General features: G+C 40.9%; 1 protein-coding gene across 2 annotated transcripts in view; it reads left to right on the top strand.

Annotated features, from left to right (window-relative positions):
* The window catches only part of USP37 (ubiquitin specific peptidase 37), a 32,891-nt gene that overhangs the window by 9,273 nt on the left and 1,404 nt on the right, over positions 1–22,214 (top strand). Inside the window, exons 9-23 of one of the 2 annotated variants that reach the window (XM_027461291.3) lie at positions 9–170; positions 647–778; positions 2,869–2,992; positions 3,246–3,451; positions 4,531–4,648; positions 5,929–6,008; positions 6,598–6,762; positions 8,275–8,340; positions 9,657–9,807; positions 13,385–13,637; positions 16,067–16,233; positions 18,019–18,079; positions 20,120–20,235; positions 21,583–21,652; positions 21,949–22,087. In XM_027461291.3, the coding sequence (XP_027317092.2) occupies positions 9–170; positions 647–778; positions 2,869–2,992; positions 3,246–3,451; positions 4,531–4,648; positions 5,929–6,008; positions 6,598–6,762; positions 8,275–8,340; positions 9,657–9,807; positions 13,385–13,637; positions 16,067–16,233; positions 18,019–18,079; positions 20,120–20,235; positions 21,583–21,652; positions 21,949–22,087 (2,010 nt within the window). The remainder of the gene's footprint in view (positions 1–8; positions 171–646; positions 779–2,868; positions 2,993–3,245; positions 3,452–4,530; positions 4,649–5,928; positions 6,009–6,597; positions 6,763–8,274; positions 8,341–9,656; positions 9,808–13,384; positions 13,638–16,066; positions 16,234–18,018; positions 18,080–20,119; positions 20,236–21,582; positions 21,653–21,948; positions 22,088–22,214) is intronic. The other variant, XM_038181957.2, reaches the window with a different exon arrangement.

The raw sequence follows: 22,214 nt of genomic DNA, 5'->3' as shown, positions 1-22,214 counted from the left end.
GCTTATAGGTCTGGTGTGTCCAGCCAGAATCCTTCATCCAAAAGGAGCCTGGGATTTCTTTCTCAGCCTGCTCCTCTTTCTGTTAAAAAGATGAGATCTAATCAAGATTACACAGGGTGGAACAAACCCCGAGTGCCCCTTTCCACCCACCCTCAACAACAATTACAAGGGTAAGTATAATTTTCTTTATCTATCATGCATGCTTTTATCATTAGAACATGCGTATTCTTGTTATAATTGTTTCATGGGAAAAAAAAATCCTGAAATCAATGAACACTGAGACAGGGAGCACATTTCCTAGTTTGGAAAATATGTATTCTGAAATTGACTTCCTCGAAATTTTAGATATATAATAACTTCAGGTAATTGACATTCCTTTCATATGCTTCCATGGTTCATTTTTATATCTCGTGTATGTACACACACATTTTAATATTTTGATTGTAGAAACTCATGGATGCTTTCCTGACAGTTGCTGCCTCCTATGAGTTTTCAATTTAGTCTGAACGGCAGAAGGACAGCTCCAATTAAAACTGCCTGGGGAGTGTCTGGGGTGTTGAATGTCCTACATGATAGCAGTGCCGTGTTTAACACTGGCACGTTTACACACTTACATACATGCCATGTTTAATTTTCTGTTTTTCAGGTTTTCAAACTTAGGAAACACCTGCTATATGAATGCCATTTTACAGTCCTTGTTTTCAATCCAGTCTTTTGCTAATGATTTGCTCAAGCAGGGTATCCCGTGGAAAAAAATTCCACTCAATGCACTTATCAGGTAAAATTCACTTTCTGAAAAGGATATTTTCTCTTTGGTTACTGAGAAGCTAGCATTCCCAGTCCTGAAGCACCTTTGTAGAGGGTGATGTGCATGTGTCCGTAGATGTGTGAGCTGATTGTGCTTTCCTTAAACTCTGGATAAAATATAGGGGATTGTCAATCCATTTTTTATTTTTTTTTGCTCTTAGAAAAGCTAAGTCCTAGACCTCTCTGTATCCTGGAGCTTTACTTTAGAAATAGGAAGTAGGCTTTTAGGATTTGCAATGTAGAGTAGTCCTTTATGTGTTCTACTGTATTTCTAGTGGTAGAGTAAAATGCTTTAGAAGTGCAAAAAACTTCGTAGTAGTTGCAGAATAGCTTCTTGAAACGTTATCAGCTAGTGTTTAAGCTGATCACTAACTACTTGCTACGTGAGGGTTTACGCCTTTTTTTTGGAAAATCTGCTTTGTCTAGTAGCTGTGGAGAGTGTTTGTGTTCTGCCAATTTAATTTTTTTTCTAAATTCAGATGAACGCTCGGTTCAGACAAACCTCATGTCAAGAAACTCCAGAGGTTTCTGAAATATGTAAAGCACTCTTTTCTCTTTGAAATTTTGAATTCATTTGCCATTCAGATTCTGTTGTGTGTCTATCAAAAAGACAGACTGCCATTTGCATATGCACTGTGCTCTCTGCCATTCAGGATTTTTATCATATGTGCTTTTGTGTACCTCCTTTTCTTTTCCTTCACTAAACGAAAAAGATTCAGGATACCAGAACCATTCCTGTTTCCATTTCATCGCCCTTTATATTGTTTGGGGTCATTTTGATTTTTGCTGTATCTTCTTGAGCTCTTCCCCCACTGCTTGGAATCGGAGGCTGTTCCATGTGCCTTTTTGAAATGTCCTTTTCCTAAATTTTGTAAAAAAAAAAAACACTTTTGAAGCTTGTGCCTCATCTACCTAAAGGCAAACTGTGGGTAGAGCTAGTGTTGGAGGACATCTGATGGAAGGCAATGTGTGATCCTGGCTCAAGTACAACAGCTCAGAGTTGGTAGTCTCTAGTTTGGTGTCTACTGCTTTGGGTATGGGCACTTAATCTAACATGGTAAATGTTACTTGGGTTAACAACAACTCCCTGTCGGCTGTTTTGTGGTGAAAAAGGTGTTCCCTAATATGCTTCCCTTAGCAGGTGTAGAGGCACAGACTTTTGCTGTAGCTCAGCAAAACAGTAGGAACTTGTTGAGCTGTGAGGAACGGATCAGATACTTTTGGTAACCGAGTACTAGGTGTTGGTTTGGAGTGGGAGGGCATTGCACGGGTTTTTCTTTCTATCTTATTTTTTGGTTTGTCATGGAACACCATGGAACATCTTCCCATCATCTTCCAGTGTATGTACCATGACATAAACTGTTGCATATGGAATGTACCAGTGTGTATTCCTGTGAAATTGCCAAGCAGTTAAAAAAGATAACTAAATTGCACTGACTGAGAGGCAGGTAAAGCCGATTTCAGCAGTGCCTTTTAACATGGTTTTTGGTTACACTGTGTAGTTTGAATCAAGGAACTCCTCCTGGCTCTTTTTATTACAGCTTTTGTTCTATCCTGTTATAATGTTTCACTGCCAAAGGACATATGGCTTTAAACTGAGTAGAGTGGAAATCTTTTAAACAAACACACAAAATCTTTGCCTGTAAAACTTGAATTTAATGATCTATGTGTTGCTTATTTGGTGCCACTTGATTTAATATCTCCTATCAGTATTTCAGTTTTCAAAAAGCATTGCTTTTTATCTCATTGTAAAAGGTACTGCAGAAGTAAGTTTATAGAGCTTGATAAGGCTCTTCTCTTTATCTTAGGAAAAATCTGGAATTCTTTTGGGTTTTTTTTGGGTCCTGTGCCAATGGTGATCTCAAATTAGAATTCAAAATACTTGAAATGTAAAAGGCTATTTTCCATTTTCTGAAATATTTTCATACAAAATCCCTGCACCGCTTATCACAGGGTAAAAGCTTTTAGGAACTCTTAAAATCAGATATCATGAGTTTTATTATTGCATTTCCCTGAAGTTGTGGACAACCAATCAATGTTTCATCGCATTGACTTCTGCAGGCGTTTTGCCCATCTGCTTGCTAAAAAGGACGTCTGCAGCCCTGAGGTTAAGAAAGAGCTGCTCAAGAAGGTGAAAAGTGCCATTTCAGCTACCGCAGAGAGATTTTCTGGGTATATGCAGAATGTAAGTATCATAGCATTTAGAAACAATTGTGTATGTTGTTCATTGTTTGGACTGCATTGTCAGGCTTCATCTCTGTTTGACAGTGACTTGAGCTTTTGATTGAGTGACAGCCTTTGCCTGCTGTTTGTTAAAGGAGAACTGTCTTAGAAGTGCTGAATGCAGTAGATAGAAATGTAACTTCTCTCATCTGCATGTGTGAGAGGCGCTGAATGGAGTCGTAGAAAATAACTTGTTGAGCATACCCTGTTTCTAGGATGCACATGAGTTCTTGAGCCAGTGTCTGGACCAGCTGAAGGAGGACATGGAAAAATTAAACAAAACTTGGAAGAGCGAGCCAGTCCCTAATGATGACAACTCACCTGGACGGGCTTCTGATGACCTCTCAGCCACCAAAGTTTATACTTGTCCGGTTATCAGTAACTTAGAGTTTGAGGTTCAGCATTCTATCATTTGTAAAATGTAAGTATGCTTCAGAACCTTCCTCATACTTATTTAAATGATTGGGAAGAGTTTGCATTTTCTAGGACTTTATCTGCATACTATAACTAGAACTAACTAGTAGTACTTTTTTTTTTTTCCCCAAAGCTAGATATTTATAAAATATTCTGCAGTCTAGAAATAACGTAAACCTCACACCACACTGCTGTTGCAGACCTTCTTTAAATAGTCTCTTACCATTTAGTGCTTCATTACATATCCATTGGAAAGCTGTTGTGCTTTTCTTTTTTGTCTACGGCTTGCATGAGAATAGGGAGAAGAGGGTTCCAGCCAAGCAATGTCTTCTACAAAACGGGAAGCTGTATTTTTCTTGTTCTTTCTACAGGCTTCCAAGGAATGGTGTTTTCTTTGTTTCTGCAGATTATTGCAGTTATAAACCGGTATCTCTTGCCATTTGTTGTTTATGACCTGTGCAGGAGATTCACATACTGGATGCTTGTATTCCACAGAATTCTCATTAACACGGATGCTTGGGAATATTACTTTCAGAGTGTAGTGCATTAGTTCCCTAAAATAACTAAAAGTAAATTGCATGCAGATAATAATTATTGAAGATAAATGACTACAGGATCCTTAAAAATAAATAAATAAGGTCTTGTTTTAGGCATATGGACTCTTACTACTTTGTTTTGAAAGAGTTACAAAGTATTTTGGGGCTTTCCATTTTTCTGGGGCTGGTCTCTTTTTTTCTCCTAACAATGTTGAAGGGAGACTACTTGTTCAGCTACATGGCAGTCACTTTGGTTTGTCATATGCTTGATCACTTGGCCTCTCCAAAGCAGTTTTCACAGACCAAGTTTTTTTTGTTCTTTCTCCTCAACAGAAGTTGCTTTCAGTTTCTGAAACATCAAAGTGAAATCCCAAAACTCAGCTTTGTCATAAGCATCAAACACTTTCATTTTAATACGGGTAAAAATAGGTTAAGAGGTTAAGAGAGATGCATATATTTACTGGGAAGTTACTTTAGCCTAAAAATATGTACGTTGTCATTAATTTCAAGTTTATTTTTCGTCGCTTTCATAAGCATGTTTCTTTTTTAGGTGTGGCGAAACAGTCACCAAACGAGAACAGTTTAATGACCTCTCCATTGACCTTCCTCGAAGAAAGAAATTGCTTCCATCGCGATCAATCCAGGATTCCCTTGACCTCTTTTTTCGGGTACATAGTTTGTGCTTTTTTTTTTAAATTCACCGTGGAGTATGTGCAGATTCTGTACCATATGGAAATTTTGATTGCATAGCTGATTATTAGTTTCTGTGGCAGTGATTGAAGATATGTGAAATAAATAATGTTGCGTTCTTCTGAGGTTGGGACATTAAGATTATACAGGAATTCTTATGGTAAAATGCTATGCAATACTTAATGAATTTTTATAATGCTGCTGTGAAATAAGTGAATTTCCCCGTTACATGCTGGAGGTGTTGAGGCACAAATGAAAGCAAACAAAAGAAGGGAGATTGTCAGATTGAAGTAATCACTCAGAAATTGCTGCTTCCTCTTCCTGGCTAAGATGCTTCAACAGTTTGTGCACTGATCTAAACTGGCATGGAAGAGCGTCATTGCACAGATCTATTAAAACAAACAAACAAAACTATTATGCATGCTCATCTTGTAAGTGGACTTGCAAGACAAGGTTTCTGAAAGCTAAAAATGAGCCTTACCTATGTGATTGCGTTGTGTTTTATCGTATCTTGAGGGAGGCTCGTGTTTTTTCTCCTAGTCCCATTTACAGATGGTGTTTTTGACAGATTGAATAATTGATGTGCTTGTTTTTCTAACAGCTAGTCAAGGTCTTATGCTTATGATTTAAAAAAACAAAACAAAACAAACCCCAAAAAGATTATTAAGATTATTGTTGCGTCATTCATTTTCGCACAGAAAACATCTGTAAAAATGTTTGTTGGCTGAGTCATGTAACATCAGCATCAGCGATAGTTCTCCTTTTCATGCCTGTTCAGCTACTCAGCTGCAGCACATCCCTGACAAGGTTAGATGAGGATAGCTTTTGAGGAACAAAGCTGAGGTTGTGAACAAGAGAGATGACTTGATGGTAAATTATCATCAGCCAAAAGCGATTGGGAAAAAAACCAAACAGCTGTATATGTTAGAGAAAACAGCAAGCCTTGCAAGATCATCTTCTCTCTTTGAAGGTTAGTTTGTCTCAACTGAGGTTATTTCAGTGATCTGTGCTATAGGTTTGTGGGAAAAATATTCCTCCCCTTTCCTCCTGTATCAGTGGATGTATTGTCAAACGGTGAGCTTTATTACCTGAGCTCCTATTGGATGCCCTCTTGTTAGATCATGCTGAAGGTGAATATAATTTTTAGCGTGGCTGCTGTCTTGAAGAGCTTCTATGAGAGCTGAAAGCGAAGTCCTTTCTGCTGAGATCTATTTGATGCATCTTTTCTTCCACTACTCATTTTTCTGTTCTCACGCAGGCAGAGGAAATTGAGTATTCCTGTGAGAAGTGCAATGGAAAGTCAGCTGTTGTCACACACAAGTTCAATAGGCTTCCCAGGTAACTGTTGGCATCTGTTCCTTTCTTTCTTGGAAATGTGTTGCAAAAACCCCTCAGATTAAAGCTGGAATAATGGATGGGACACCTTGTGTGGTGGTCAGCGTGTAAGAAAGATGCATGTGCAGGCAGTAGTTTCTTCGTGCTGTTCTTCAGTTTCCCTCCGGAAAGCTTCTGTGTGCTGAGCACCCTCAGCAACACTTCTTCCTCCCTGTCACTGCACAAGGAGACATGAGTTTTCCCTTCCTGCTTTCACTGGAATTTTGGTAGCGTGAGAACAGTAAATATATTTTATAAGCTTGATATTCTGTGCTCAGTGGGTGAGACGGAGTTGGAGACATTCCTACCAGAAGTTATCTTCGAAGGTTTTGCTTTGGTCAGTTCTTCCTGCATTGATCCCTGTTATCTCTCAGTAAGCAGAGTGCTTCAAGGAAGAATGGGAACACTTTGAGAGTTAATGGCACGCGCAGTAGTTTAGTTCATGACTTGAGTAGAAGTGTTTGGTGGTAGGGATTATTCTTGGATTTTTTTTGCTTTCCATTTTCTGTCTTGAGATTAACCGTGCCATTTCTATTTCTTTCTCGACTTTCAGGGTCTTGATTCTCCATCTGAAACGATACAGCTTCAATGTAGCCTTGTCTCTCAACCACAAAGTTGGGCAGCAGGTGGTTATTCCGAGATACTTAACCCTGCTTTCACACTGCACAGAAAGCACCAGGCTGCCGCTGACGCTGGGATGGAGCGCCCATTCCGCAATGTAAGTGTACAGCTCGTGATTGACCTATGCCCTGTGTAGTGCATTCGATGAGGTAGGCATTGTCAGGTCTTCTCTGGACAATGTCTGGATAAAGAAACGCTAAAATCATGTGGTTTCAGAAGCGAGATATCTAATATAGCCTATTTAGTGCACTGTGCTAATTTGTAATGTCGTCGTGAGGACACGGCATGTTCTCATGGCAAGGAAGCATGATAGAAGCAGTAGGAAGACTTGGTGGGATATAATCCAGGGAAATTTGGCAAGATAGAATTCTTCACTGTTCTTGAAAACAGATTTATATCCTTTTTAGAAAAACTTCTGTGAGTAATTCATATAATTTATGCCTCCCAGTCCAAAATCTAGATTACCTTTTGTTCACAGCACACTTCCCTCTGCTTAGGAGATACAGCATCGTCTCTTTTTCTGCTAATTCCCACTTGCACATCTTGTACTGTCATTCATTTTTCATTCTTTACTGTGCCACTATAGTATTTGAACGCTTCACAGGCCGAAAATACTCTCTCCTTTTCCCTCTGACAGTTATTTCTGTACAGCTGCTTGTCCTGAGACACAGAGATTAAACTGGGCCAGTTGTCACAGAGGAAGTTTGTGGCAGAATAAGGAAAAGATATCCTTAGGCCTCTTGTGGTCCCTGCCTGCTGACATAACCACGGTAACTGTGGTGAGATAGGACACATCTGGTGTGTATGTTCAGCAGTACGGCCAGCACGTTTCTCGTGCTGAATGTTTAGAGGAATTTGAGAGTTATGCGGCAGTTTTCCAAAAGTTTGCTGTAACAATAAAAATCTTTACCTCTTAAACATAATGAACAGCGTAAGCTTACCAATGGAGACATACTTTAAAATATATTTAAAACAGCCTTTCAGTGACTTTTTTTTTTAGTCATTGAAACCATTATGGCTTACCAGAAAGTGAAAGGGTGAGTAAGATGGAGAGAAGCAGCTTTGGTTTGAGGGGGAAGATTGAAAAAGATTTCTGCATTGGCAGCTGTTTGGTAGATGTGTGATAGCAATGGGCTTTGAGGAGCCTGTGAAAGGATCAAGGGGACCAGGAGGTTTGTTTAGAAGGATTTAGGTAAGGAAGGAGAAATAGAGGCATGGGACATGCCAGAAAACCGGCTGATCCAGACAGCAACAGGAGACTGTGGTTTTGAGAGCAGGAACTCTAGTGATGGTGGGAATAAAATAAAATTAAAAAAAAAAAAGAAAGAGTTGTCTTGACATGGGATCCCAAAGCCTTTAATTTATGAGCTTGTCCCTAAGGGTGCATCACTAAGAAGTGAATCAAATCTAAAGGATTACATATGGTTTTGAACAGCTGTTGTATATTTATGGCATCGTAGAGATACTACTCTAAATGTAAGCAATTAGCAAGTACATGATGTTGTTCTACATGCTTCTTTGAACATGGATTTGCATGCACAGCAGACGAGTAAACACTTACTTTTTAAAGACTGTAACTGCTGCAATAAATACTTTGCTTTTTTAATAGTTCCCGTCCATTGAAAGCCTCCCAAATGGTGAATTCCTGTACTATAAGCACTTCCACACCTTGTAGGTGAGTTATAGCTCTGAAATGCCCGTTGCCTGGCATTTTATGGGATAGTGTTCAAGGCATTTTAGAATTTTATAATTCTTCTTTTTATTCTTTCTACTTACTTTTTTAGTTTAATTTTTCCTCTTTTAATAAATTGTTTTGGCTACTCTTTTTTTCCATATCTGAGCTTTATTGGTGTTGCATGTTAGATGAAATTAGCATTAATGGTGCAATTTGCCTAGTTGACACAATCCTTTTAGCATTTCTCTTGAGAACCTTTGGGAGCTCGTAAGCAAGTAAAGATTTTATTATTTTTTTTTCATGCAGAAGGCTCAATGAGAGAGATTTAGTTTACACAGATGATTTATCAGTGCCAGGTATCTTAAACTACCTTCTATTCATCATTGCAGGCTATGTATATAAGAAGCAAAGTGGTTTCTAGTTCTGCAATCTAGCTTTTTTCCAACAGTATATATGGAGCCACAACATGAGTATTGCAAACAGGTGCTTTGTTCCTTAGACTTATTTGTAAAGATGAGGGGGCATTATTTTCATAGGCTATTTTGAAAGGACAGTTTTTGACACTGTTGGAAATGTGATATTGCTCTGAGTGGTTTTGCACTGTGGAATACACTTGGAACAGATTTCCTGATTGACCAGATATCCCAAACTTCACTGAAGTCCCTTGTCTTCTGCTCTAAAGAAACAGTTTATCCCAGTGAAAGAGCAAATGGGAAAAATGGGGGGAAAAAAAATTGTTTGTGCAGACTTGCAACTTTATATCCTAGTGATGATGTGGGAAGTCCTGAGTCCAGCTTTATCAATTTCATAAGTCAAATAAATGATTCATGCTGAGTTCTACCTGTCACTGTACTCAACTCAGATGAGTAGGTTAACGGTTGGACTTGATGATCTTAGAGGTCCTTTCCAACCGAAATGATCCTATGCTACCTCTCCAGGGTTGCTTGGTAATAAAGTGCAGAATCTTGTTTTGTGAACTCAATTCTGCTACATCTTAATACCCTGCGAAAGAAAAAAAAAAAAAGTAATGCTTGGTAGTGTGGCAGGTAAACCATTAAGTGTGTGGTTCCTGCTTTTAAAATGTCAGTTGCTATTGCAGACTTGAAGAAGGTATGCCAATTAAACTAGTGAAAGATACCTTTTCTGAAAACCCCGCTTCCTACATTAATAAATTTTCATTTTCAACAGTTGCTGTTTGTTCCCTAAATTGTACTGCCCAACAATCTGAACATTTGGCGTAACAGTTCTTCAATGGTTACTGTAAAACAGATTTGTATAATGCTATGAAGTTTTATAGCCATATTTCTAATTCACAGAAAATACACTTTCAAGTCAAAGAGCCCTACAGCACTCTATGTAGATTCGGACAGTGATGATGAGCCATTGAAACGCTCTGTTGCCCATAGTCAAAGGTTGTGCAACATACAGACTAGAGATCAGCAACAACTGCAAGAAGAGCAAGAAAAGGTAAGGGGAAGAAATATCAGCTTTTGTCTGCATAGATCCGATATGTGCTCGTGGTTGGTTTGTGCTTTTGTTTGCATAGACTGTGAGTAAAACTGATGCAAGATATTTTTTTTCTCCTAATTAGCGCTGTGTTGCTGGAAGGCAGTGTTTTCCTATGCCAGCTAATTGACCTCTCTGTACAATTGCATTGGGTTCCCACTGGGAACAGAGGTAATTGTGTTGTAACTGCACTTAACTTGTTGGGTTCTGTGTGCCAGCTGCTTAGCAGTTCTGTCAGTCCTTTGGGCAACTGTCATTAAGGATGTTTCCAGACTGAAATAAAATGGGCTGTCAATAATAAAATTATGTAGTAAAGCCCTTGATTAAATTAGAGCTAGTACAAATTGGCCTAGGCAAAATACTCAATTGAGAAAATGTCTTCCACATCTGATCTGTGTCTCCTTCTGAATACAGCTTTATTAAAACCTTTTTGGACACTAAAGCCATTAGTCCTTGGAGGTAGACACACAGAAGTGTGTAGAGATTGAGCTCCTTGGTGTAAAGGCACAGTAAACTTCAGATAGCCTTTGAGGTCTTCGTTGTGACTGGTGTTAATGTTTTAAGATATTTTTGCCTCTACCAGGGCAATGTATTAGCAGGTAGGTGAATTGTCTGGGGAAAAAATGATGATGCAGAAGGGCAAGCCGGAAACTTAGAGGTTTATCTTGCAGTACCACTTTGTTCTATTAGGGGGTTGCAGGTCTAGTGCTTAGAACAAGTGTCCTGCATCTCAGCTTCTTGAAAGCTTTTGACAGTGTTTATGGGGTTATTTTAAGCAAGCAGAAAAATGTGTACTTGATTATGACATGTAAGGTTGGGTGTAAAGCTGGCTGAATAACACTTTGTGGAGAGGTAGGTACTTAAAGTTTCTGATCTGATGGGAAAAATCAAACCAAGGGAGGATCCTGATCCATTTTGTATTTAATAAATAATGAAATAAATGATGAACTCTAAATTTCCAGAAGAGGCTGAGCTGTTAAAGAATGCAAGTGTGTTGAAGTTCAGGGCTACAGTTAGAATGATCTTGATAAATCTGAGAAATTGCCTAAAAATAGGAGGGGTGGTTCAGTAGGAACACGCTAAAGGTGCTAATCTTAGCAGGACTAATTAACTGTAAATGCAGGATGGGACCAGCTGGGAAAGCAGTGAGCCTCTGGAGCAGAGCAAAGGGTGACAGTCGGTCACAATGTCAAGCTGACTGAAAAGGCAAATGTATAGACAGAGGCATAGCCTGCAGGTTATGTACAGTAATGCTTAATTTTTTTCTCAGCGTTGAGCTCTAGCTGGAGTGCCGTATCCAGCTTTGAGCTCCAGACTTCAAAAGAGTTAGAGATTAATTGGAGAGGGGCCAGAGGAGAGAAATATGAATGGGCAGAGGTGTGGAAAGGAAGATTTGTCGGGGAAAGTACAGGCAAGTGAACTTCGGTCCCTTAGTGTAAGGAGAAGCCTAAACAGGGTGTGTATCTTCAAGAAAAGGAAAGAAGCAAAGGGAAATACTTCAGCTGTTTTCTGTGTCCATAGTTGATAGAACAAGAAGCAATAGACTGAAAGGAGCTGGACTCGATGATCCTCATGGGTCCCTTCCAACTCTGGATATGCTGTGGTTCTGTGAAATTGCAGGCAGAAATTTTTAGACTAAATATTAGGGAAAGCTTCCTGATATGCAGGATATGAAGTGACGGACTGGATTGCTTTGGGAGAAAGTAGAAACAAACCTTTGCTGAAGGTCTTGGGAGCAGGGGAGGCAACCACTGTCTTGCATGACACAGCTGTGGTAGCTGTGGGTGGGGGAATTACACCGGCTTGCCTTTGAAGTCCTTCTTCTATAAAGAAAAAGCATTCCAAACTATTCTAAGTGATTCTTCCTCAAGTTTTGTTTGTGAGGAAGTACAGGTAGCCTCTATCACAGGGGCCCCGGGAGTGCAAAAACCGTGGGAATAAAGCATTTTAATTTGAATAGCAAATAAACGATGGGCTTTCCAGCCTGCTGTGGGAATGAGACAGTGGTGGTAATGCACGTTGGCCATTCCTCGACCAGCCATCCCTTCTCATTAACCAGATCCTCCATGTTGTCCCGGGAGGGCCGAGGCCTGGGCCTAGGCCTCATCGCGGCATTACTGCTGCTGCCCTGCGCTAACTACTTTTCCGATCCACTTATTTAAAGCAGCCTGTGCTAGAGCCTGAGCTGCTTCAAGGCTATGCAAATAATTTCTCATAGAAAAGTTGTGTTCAAGACTGCTGCCAAGTCTTTAAAGTCCAGCCGCTGAATTTAGTGGTAGTTGTTGGCAGCGCGCCTGGAAGTGGAGTTTACTCGAAGGGCTAAGCCAGTTCTGAGAGCAGTAGGCTACAGGTGCAGGGCGAAATCAGAAAGCTTAAAAAGCAGGTCCTCTGCTTTCCTTATTCAGTGCCTGAGTAAATGTGAGGATTTATTGCTTAAAAAGTGATTTAAATTTGTCAGTTCTGATTCTTGGAGACTGATGATTATAAACAAAGAGTTGAATTGGGAAATTCATTGCATAATCTTTTGATAAGCCAGTTTTAATGCAAAATGCTTGCTGTATAAAACTTAAGGTCTTATTTATCAAAAGCTTACTGTATGTAAATAAAAAGCAGCAGTAAAAATGTATTTTTGTTCATTTTAACAAAATTCTGAGAAGCAGCCAAATGCTGTTTGCAGTAAGACCTGGATACACACATTAATAGAAAAGAAAAACAAAGCAACAACAAAAAAATCTGTAATATAGAAATGAAAAAAATAAACATATGGTAAGTAGTATAATTGTTTAAATATGTATTCATGGAGGTTAACTCCTGATAAACAGTTAAGATCAAAATGATGGGTGAAAAAAAATAAAGGAAAACCTCAGACCAAGACCAGAGTGTTTTAGTGTTTTTACTTTCTTCCAATTTAAAGCCATTCTGTTCTCCTTAGGAAATAATAACTTCCCCCTGCCCCTACCTCTTGGATTAACTGTTTTCTTACCCTATTTGCCTAGCCCTGTGTTGTGTTCCTTACCCCCACAATTTCTTATTGCAAGCCTGTGGCACCAGATCTAGTATTAATTCCTCTTCATACCAGCCCGATTTCAGTTCCTGTTCTTCCATCCTCGCGTTCAAGTTCAGTTACGGTCTTCAGTTGCCATTTCAGCCTGCTTTGTTGTTAAACGTGAAATTTTGCTCCTTGTGCCTCAGTATTCTCGCACCGACTTGCCAGAGGCTTGAGGATTCATCAGAGCCCAAAGGTGGAACACATGTATTGAAGGAGACGGGAAGAGTTGGCTTGTCTGTGTTAAGCCACAGGGCCTGTAAAAACTGGTTGTAGTTTATATTTAAATATCGTTCCTTGGAGTGAATGTAGCTACAAAGGTTTTGACTCCATTGAGTCTCTCATAACTATCTGTTTAATGTTGGCAGAGCCAAACTCCCACTCCCTGGGGTTAATCAGCAACAGCAACAAAAAAACTCTCCACAGAAATGTAAATCTGATGTTATATACCTGTTCATTCAAGCATTTAATCATAACTCCATTCATCTCTAGGGTTCAAAAAGAAGCAAAATGGAGGGTGATAAACCTGAGCTGGGTAATGCTGGTTTTGATGGGATGAGCGAAGATGAACTGCTAGCAGCTGTCTTAGAGATTAGCAAAAGGGAAGCTTCTCTGTCTCTGAACCATGACGAAGATAAGCCCACAAGCAGCCCAGACACTGGTTTTGGAGATGATGAAATTCAGGAATTGCCAGAAAACCTGGAAACTATGGAGATGGAAAAACCCAAAGCAGCATTAGAATCAGGTAAGGTGAAGTAACCATCTTAAACTGGACTATAGTGAGCTAAAGCGGGTTACTGATAGCAGCAGGTTAGTAACATTTGGTGGCAGAAGCTGGATGCAAGTGCACTGCTGAAACTGCCTGACTTAAGAGTTTTCTCACAGTTTCCCAATACCTAAAGCACTTAATTCATTGAACTGGAAAAATGTATTTTCTTGTATGTCTGTCACCTCTCTGATAAAGGTAGGTTGTCTTCAGAGTTCATTGCTGTTGTTTTCTCTCCTGATCAACACGTGCTTCCACTCATTGTCTTACCAGACAATTTAAATTACTAAGATTTGGCAATGTCTGGAACTTAATCCTCCATAATCAGAAGGTGGCTGCGTTTCTGTAGCTGCTGCAGCCTGAGCAGCGTGGTGGCAGTGTTCAGATTGCTGGTGTGTAAGAGTGAGGTCTGGGGTGTGTAAGTCTAGAATTCTTTCAAGAATGTAGTTATTTTTCATTATTTAATAATGAATTTAACTCCATCTCTGTTTTTTTCTAATACTTCTTTTTCATTTGAGAGTAGTGAGCGTAAGAGACTCAGCATGCAAATCATGGCCTCTGACCCAGATACATAGTTAAGTATGAGGAGACTGTTTGATCTTGGTATAGGGAAATTGTGTGTCTTAATTGGCTGAAGGAAATTTAAGTGTTTATCACTTGTTGTATGCTACATGCTTGCACTCAGATTTTTAATTCCACTAGTCTGGAAAAACAGGGAAACAACATGCTTTCCTTCTCGTATGAGAGACAGGAGGTTAAATATTAATAAACACAAAAAAGAAATCTACTGCGTTACAAAAAAAAAAAAGTCATTTCACTGGATGACTCTTGACAGCTTTCGTGTTGGAAGTTTCGCGGGTCAGCCTTGCTTGAGCTCTCCTTCATACATGCTGTTACTTACGGTTGTGTGAAAGAGCTGTGAAAGTGTGGCTGCAGAAATGTGTCTCTTCAGGTTCCTTTTAAAAGGTATGATGCAATTATTTGGGGGCTGTAGTGTGACATTTAAGTAAAAAGTAGATGTTTAATAGAAGTTTCTTTGATTTCTGATTAAGAATTTGGTTAAACACTCAGCAGTGTCTTCAGCTTTCTGTATTGCTGAATGGCCAATAAAACAATTGCTATTCAAAGCATATTGTTTGTTGTTCAGATAAGATATGTATCTATGTATTTTGAGTTGCCAGATACGGCAGTCAAATGTAAGACCTATTGAGTTCACAGTCCTATGTTTTATTTAAAGGGAGCTTAATTGCAAAGGATGCTTTGTTATATCAGGCAAGGTGATTCTAAACATGAAAGATTTAACTTGGTCCGATTCTTACCACTAGTAATTTATTTTTTTTTTAACATTGAATTATTTGTGGTACTTTCCAAAAAAGTAGAAAGTAAGACCCTGACTACTTTACATACATGTATGACAGATGATCTCTCTTATACAAGACCCTCAAATAAAAGTTTTGTGAGTTGAGTGTTTCTTACAGTAGAAACACAGTCTGCAAAGATCATGTAATAAATTCTGCTTTGTTATTCATCTGAAGAGGATTAGACTGATGGATTATGGTTCTGGTGGTCTTATGTTTAAGAGGTCATAGATACTGAGACTCTGCCTTGTGTAATCCTTGCCAGTAACTAATGAGCAGATGTTGAAGTTTGCACAGGGCAAAACTGCAAAGTTTCACATGTTGCTGCATGATAGCTCTTGGAGCAGGTCTTGACTCCTTTTCAGCTGCAAGCAAATAGAAGAATGAAAGTGTCCTACAACTAGAGGAGATGTGCGCAGTAGTTGAATGAGCATTTGTTCCAGAAGTTGGAACAAGCCAAATACCTCCCCCCAAAATCTTCAGACACAGTGTTCACTTTAAAGATTGACTATGAGGTTTTAATCTTCGTGCACTTTTAAGGATACAGGTAGCATTCACAAGATTGAACTCTTACCTGAAGCAAAAAAGCTGAGAGACTTAAACAAGGCTTGAGAGTTGTGCTTACAAATGATTTGGCTTTAATTGTAGCTTTGCCTGTAGTACTTTGAGGTATAATATGCAATGCAAATGTATTTTTTTAATCCGTGGTTCTTTCTAGAGAAATTCAAGTGTCAGCTTCGTGGCTGCAGAAGCCTAGTGGTGTGTGACATCTTCCTTTAGTTGAAGTCTCTGTTTGAGTGAATATAAAAGACTAAGAAGATGACTAGTTCAGGCATTAATCAAATGATTCATCGTACACCTCTAAAAATAAGAGTCCCCTTTTGAGCTTTTCCCATTTGGCTTTTTTGGTTTTGTTTATTTTTATTTTTTATGGCTGATACCTCCTTGTCAATAGATGTCACTGTGCTGCTAGGATTGTGGTTACAGAGGATTGAGCTAGTAACAAACAGAAGACCCAGAAAAACATAACTGTACTTTCTAATTCTTTAGGTCCTGCCAATTTCACTGAGATAACTAAAGATTTTGATGAGAATAAGGAAAACAAAACTCCGGAAGGCTCCCAGGGAGAGGTTGACTGGCTGCAGCAGTACGATATGGAGAGAGAGAGGGAAGAACAAGAACTTCAGCAGGCACTGGCTCAAAGCCTTCAAGAACAAGTAAGAGATAAAGTTTGCTTCCTTGACTTGTCTCCCCCAGCAGCGGAAACCTGATAGCTGAAGAAAACCTTGTGTTCAGACAGCTGCAAAAGGATTCTGCTGCTTCTCTGAGAGAAGCAGATGTTCTAGCTCCACTGTGCAGTGACAGCACTGGGTAGATTTGGGTGCGTTTTGTATGTACTTTGGAAAGTACAAACCCGCAGATTCCTCAAAGCTTCTGTGCACATTTATATGCTGGCCTGTAACATTATGTAAAAATTATGATAAATGGAAATTATGATAAACTAAACTCTTGGTAGCTGTCATCTAGAACTGACATGCTCACCCTTAGCTTCCCTGGCAGCTGCTTCTTGCCTGAAGGACCAGCAGCAGGTCCTGCCAAGAATCAAAGGGGAAGAAACCAGTTTCAAAGCAAATGCTAGGAATAGCTGTACCGGGTCAAGTTAAAGATCTGCCTAGTGTAGGACCTTGTTTCTGGTAGTCACCAGCAGGAGATGCTTAGTGAAGGGTATTGAAAAGGAGCAATGACATGACACTTCCATGTTAGAAAAAGAATCTTGAATAATTTGGTCTAAAAACAGTCCTTTAAATTGGACTTGAAAAGAATTGGGATCTCGGGCTGCCTGCTAACCATCCGTGTTCCACTTTGATTTACAAGGCCCGTGAGTGATTTCTACAAGTTTCACTCTGCCCCTCAGAGTGAAGCAGACTCTCAGCCAGGTCTTTCTTTAAATAGATGCCCTTGTCTGCTCTCTATTAATACTAAAGCTGTCGTGGTTTTCCTTATGAGATCTGGTGTTTCCATGGCTCTTGGATTTTCTCTCCCATTGCTCATTACGAGGTGCTGGTTGGTATGTTCCACGCCAGATGTAGCTTTGATTCAGCAATGCTAAGTAGTTGAACAAAGCTTCCCCAGCACTTTAGAAACTGTGAGATAAAAGGCCTCCTGCTAATAATGTAAAACTGCCTTTTGAGTGGTGGTGTGCTACAGTTCTGAAACGAAAATCTCCTATTGATGATTCAGGCATGAAAATGTGGTGGCTGTGGTTATCTTGATTTGAATTATGTAGTTAGGGCTTTGCGTTCAGGTGCACAGAAAACGTTCAAGCTCTGAATCAAGCCAGCATATTAAATATTACCCACTGGCTTGCTGTAGCTTTCAAGAGTGGTGGAAGGAACACGAGCATAATACTACCCCCCAAAATTAGAAGGGTTTGTTGACAGACTCAAGGTTTCTTTTCTACTTGTTAATGGTAATATTTTTAATACCCTTTTGTTTAGTGGTGTCTTTTTTTTTTCTCCATCGCGTCTCTGCGAATTACAGCTGTTACATAGAACATTTCAAACGGCTAAAAATAATAAAATCTGTCAGAGTTTAATGACTCTGTCTACAGTTGGCTTTGGGCAGAAGTCTAAAATTTGCTGAAGTGCGAGGAGCTTTGTGTGTAAGTGACAGCTTTCCTCAGCAGAGGTTACAAATTCATTCTGATGCTTTTCAAATTAATGATCCAGAGAAAGTGTTCGGTGTTACTAGAGACTTGCTCTGCTGCATACCAAACTTCAGAAGCTTTGACAAGCCTTAATGAAGGTTTGTCCCAGGTTCTGTTGGACAGGAACATTGGACTCTCGCTGGTTGCAAACATTCCTTTACACAGAACCTTTAATTTACAATGTCAGGTTTGTTGTAGAAACCAGAGCAGCACAGTTTCAATGGAAAAAGAGCACCACAAGAATTTTAAACAGTGAACTGTCTCATTGAGCTAAGTTCTCTTCTCTTCCCATCAGGAGGCACGAGAACAAAAAGAGGATGATGACCTTAAACGAGCCACGGAATTAAGTCTGCAAGGTGAAGCTTGTTTAACTTATTCCAGCGTGTTGCTTTTGAGGGGAAAATAGGTCTGCGTGTGTGAGTACAGCTCCTGCGTGTCTGTACGACAGCTGGGATTTTGTGCCCTTTTGGTGTAGGCTCAATTGTATTTGGCTTTGGTTGGGTCAGCTCTCCTCGCTCTCCATTGTGGAAGCAAATGCCTGAAAAAAAAAAAACTTTGTATAAAAACTGACCTATTTAATTCTCTGAGTTTTTATATATTAAATACATAGCTGAATGGACCTTGAAATTCTGCATTCCCAGCAGAAGCCAGCACGCTAATGGCTCTAGTCACAACTTAAGCATCATTTCATGCTTGAATTGGTATTTTAGTGCTCATTAATGCACTGTCCTTGCCCAAGAAAATGAGTAAGTGCCCGATCTGTCTGACAGAATGGGAGGGAGATGGACCTCATTGCAAGGTGTAGCAGTTGTGGAGTGGGGGGAGCACACAAAATACACTGTCCTTTCCGAATCTGGACAGTGTGCTGAGCCTCAGGCACTGTTCAGCATTCATGCGAGTGATTTCATACAAACTGGCAGAGCAAAGCGTAACAGAGAGAAACTTTGTGCTCTAGAATGGGAGAGGGAGTGGTAATAAAGGATTGTGTTAAGGTGCTCTTAGTTTCTTAAGCACCTTTAAAGGCCCTCAGCTGTTGCTGAACGAACCTGTGTCTGCTTCTGAGGAACAGCAAGCTGAACACTGTGCAAACCCACGTCAGGTGGCCTGGAGGAATGTAAGGCTAGAAATCGGTCATCCTTTGGATTTGCAGTCGCTTGGCTTACTGATGAGCATTGCCTTGTGCTTCTCAGCTGGCTACCGTGTCATTGGTAAAGCCTCAGCCAGCAGTTGTTGAAGGAGATGCTGATAATCTTGAGCATGGAGCTGGCAGAATTTGCCTTGGGTTCACAGTGGTGCTGCCATCACAGACCCGCTGGTCATCCAGGAACAAATTTCATTCAGGAACTGGTGAAAGGGGAGTCTAGCAATACCTGTGGCAAATGCTCCGGAGACCTGGCTGCCTGGCTGTGTTTGGCAGGGGCAGCAGTCTGGCTTACACAGCCTGAATGAAGCGTGTGGAAACCAGCAGCGAAATACTCTGTTAAAGGGATTAATCTATGAACTTGGCAGCAGATTATACTAATCCGGAGTCTCGTGGTGTAACAGTGAAAGCAGAGTCTCTTTGGCAAAACGTTTCCATCACGACTGGCATGGTAGTGCCTTAAAAAAAACAAAACAAAAAAAAAAAACAAGAAGGTAAATCAATCCTGAGCAATGTCCTGTTCATCACAACTTCTCATCCACCCAGGACTTCATAGCTTTAATTTAGGTGGTGAGAGCGCAGCCGCTTCTCCTAATGAGCACTGTACAAAATCTTAAATGAGTCGGGTGGCTGCAAAATCCCAGGAAGTTTGGAACAGCGTGTACAGGGAGCAGCGCTGCCTTCCGGCTCTTTGCAGAGCTCTTGCTTGCATTTTGCTCAGCCAAGCAAGCTGGAAGTTCCCGTGGCGAGCAGCCCTCCTAGCACGGAAAACAATGCAAAGATGCCTGCTGCCAGCAGGAGCGATTTGATGCCAGTTTGAATTGAAAAATGCACTTTGTTAATGCAACTTATAGCTTCAAAGTGTAATTCGTGGCTTCTCGTCAGTAAACTTAGAGTTCACTGACAAAACTGGCTGCACTTTTAACGTCGCCTCTGGCTGCAGACCACCAGTGCTCTGGAGAGCTGGGTGTTTGGCTGCTCTTTTGTCACCCATCTGTCCCCGTCCTAGTGCACTTCTGGAAAAGTATTAGAGAGATTATGCCCAAATTAATTCTGTAGTCCAAGACGCTTTCCTTAATTAATGCTTTCACGAGCTGGGGAAGGGGGAGATTGTTTTTATTTGGGAATTCCGACAAGCTTGTAGCCTTGGTGTTTTATTGTACCTGTTTCTGAAGGCAAATATACCTCAACCTGTTGTGAATTCCTGTGTGCGCTGTGGGTTCTCACACAACGTTGTTGTTTCTGTGCTGTTTAGAGTTTAACAGCTCTCTCCTGGACAGCGTTGGTTCTGATGAAGACTCTGGAAACGAGGATGTCCTTGACATGGAGTATTCAGAAGCTGAAGCAGAAGAGCTGAAAAGAAACGCAGAGGTGTGATCTATGATTCCAAAAGTTTAACTCAGAAACATGCCCCCTTCTACACCATCAGCTCAGTGTTAGAGGTAGTTTTAAAGAGCAGACGGACTTGCTTAGTCTTAGAAAGCTCCTTTGTGATGAAAAATGGAAAGACAGAAAAATACCCAATTGTTTTTATGTATTTTTTACAATTCTTTACCAATTTTCTTTCTTTTAAAACAAGATTTACTTTTTAAGAGCATCGTCAGTTAATCATATCAATCAAGTTTCCTGGTCTAAGAAGATACAGAAATGATTTTCAGAAGCCAGTTACCATCATTTAGGTTTATTGCCAGTGAATAGACAGAGCACATCTCCTGCATCCCAAGAGGGCACTGTCTGCTGACATTACAGGTGCAGGATGAGAGAATCTGGGCCGTGTATTTGGTATTAGCTGTCAAATCTATATCCCATTATCAAGGGTATATCTTTAATATTTCAGAAGTAAGTGTGCTGTTCCCGTTTTGCTTCTCTGTGTTTATTTGGTGGATTGATTCTGACATCAGTGGAAGTTGCTCAGGAAGTGGTTGTTTAGGAAAACTTTGCAGTGTAGAGCTCATGCCGGCATCTGTTCTGAGGTCAGCCTGGCTTCTTTGCGTTTTTATTGGCTTGCTGAAAGATAAAATATGATGAGGAACTTTTTCCCACTTTTCAGAATATCCCAAGTTGGCAGGGACCCACGAGGATCACTGAGTCCATCCCCTGGGGCTGCACAGGGCCACCCAAAAATCAGACCGTGGCTGGGAGCGTTGTCCAAACATTCCTTTAACTCCAGCAGGCTCCATGCTGTGGCCACACCTCTGGGGAGCCTGTCCCAGTGCCTGAGCACACTCTGGGTGCAGAACCTGTCCCTAACCCCCAGCCTGACCCTCCCCTGTCCCAGCTCCATGCTCAGGTCCTGTCGCTGTCCCCAGAGAGCAGAGCTCAGCGCCTGCCCCTCCGCTCCCCTCGTGAGGGAGCTGCAGGCCACCATGGGGCCTCTCCCCCATAATTTTCTGCCCTCCTTACACTCTGGTGAGGCTGCAGCAGCGCAGGGCAGAGCAAGATGGTCCCTTCCCCTGGCTGCCAGCAGTGCTGGGGCTGCTCTCCAGCCTCCTGTCCCCTGGTCTGTGCATAGAGCTGGGGTTGTCCCGTCCCAGGAGCAAAATCTGGCTCCTGAAGAACTTTTCCACTGGTCTGAACCAAGGTGCCTGTTTCTGTAATCCTTGCTGGGGTTTCATCTTTAAGGCCCAAAGCCCTTATCTTGGATATAAATCGTCTTGTCCATAAGCTACGTGGGACAAAAGGGAATGCCTAAAAGCTGTAATGGGACTTTATTTTTAGACAGGAGAGCTGCCTCACTCCTATCGTCTCATCAGCATCGTCAGCCATATCGGAAGCACATCATCTTCAGGTAAAAGCTGCTGCATTTTATTCTTCCTCACCTCTCGAGATTAAAAACCCGTGATACAGAATTAGCACAGCATGGTTATTTGCAGAGAATTTGGGCAGCAAAAGCAGATCTTTCCTCGTGGCTCGCTGGCAGGGGGATGTTGTGGTACCTCACCGTGATGTGCAAAGGGGGATCTGTGGCATTGCTTCAGCCTGTCCCCAGCTCGTTGGCCAGGAAGGGCACAGGGCCCCAGGATCCTACGGGTGTTTTTGCATTTAAATCAGCATGAAAAGAGAAGTGTGTTCTCTGTTCCCAAGGTCACTATATCAGCGATGTCTACGATATCAAGAAGCAGTCCTGGTTCACCTACAACGACCTGGAAGTGTCGAGAACTCTGGAGACCACGGTTCAGTGTGACAGAGACCGAAGTGGCTACATCTTCTTCTACATGCACAAGTAGGTGTCCTGGGGAATGTCCTTTGGTGGGATGCAGAGCGTCTCCATGTATAGGTCAGAAGACATTCTGGACAGAATTCCATGCAAGAATGACAAAATCAAAGTGCTGTGAGTTCAGAGGCGTAGA

Source organism: Anas platyrhynchos, chromosome 7 (genome assembly GCF_047663525.1).
Source record: "Anas platyrhynchos isolate ZD024472 breed Pekin duck chromosome 7, IASCAAS_PekinDuck_T2T, whole genome shotgun sequence".
Lineage (NCBI taxonomy): Eukaryota > Metazoa > Chordata > Aves > Anseriformes > Anatidae > Anas > Anas platyrhynchos.
The sequence above is the reverse complement of the archived record's forward strand: the minus strand, read 5'-3'. Positions and strand labels throughout refer to the sequence as shown.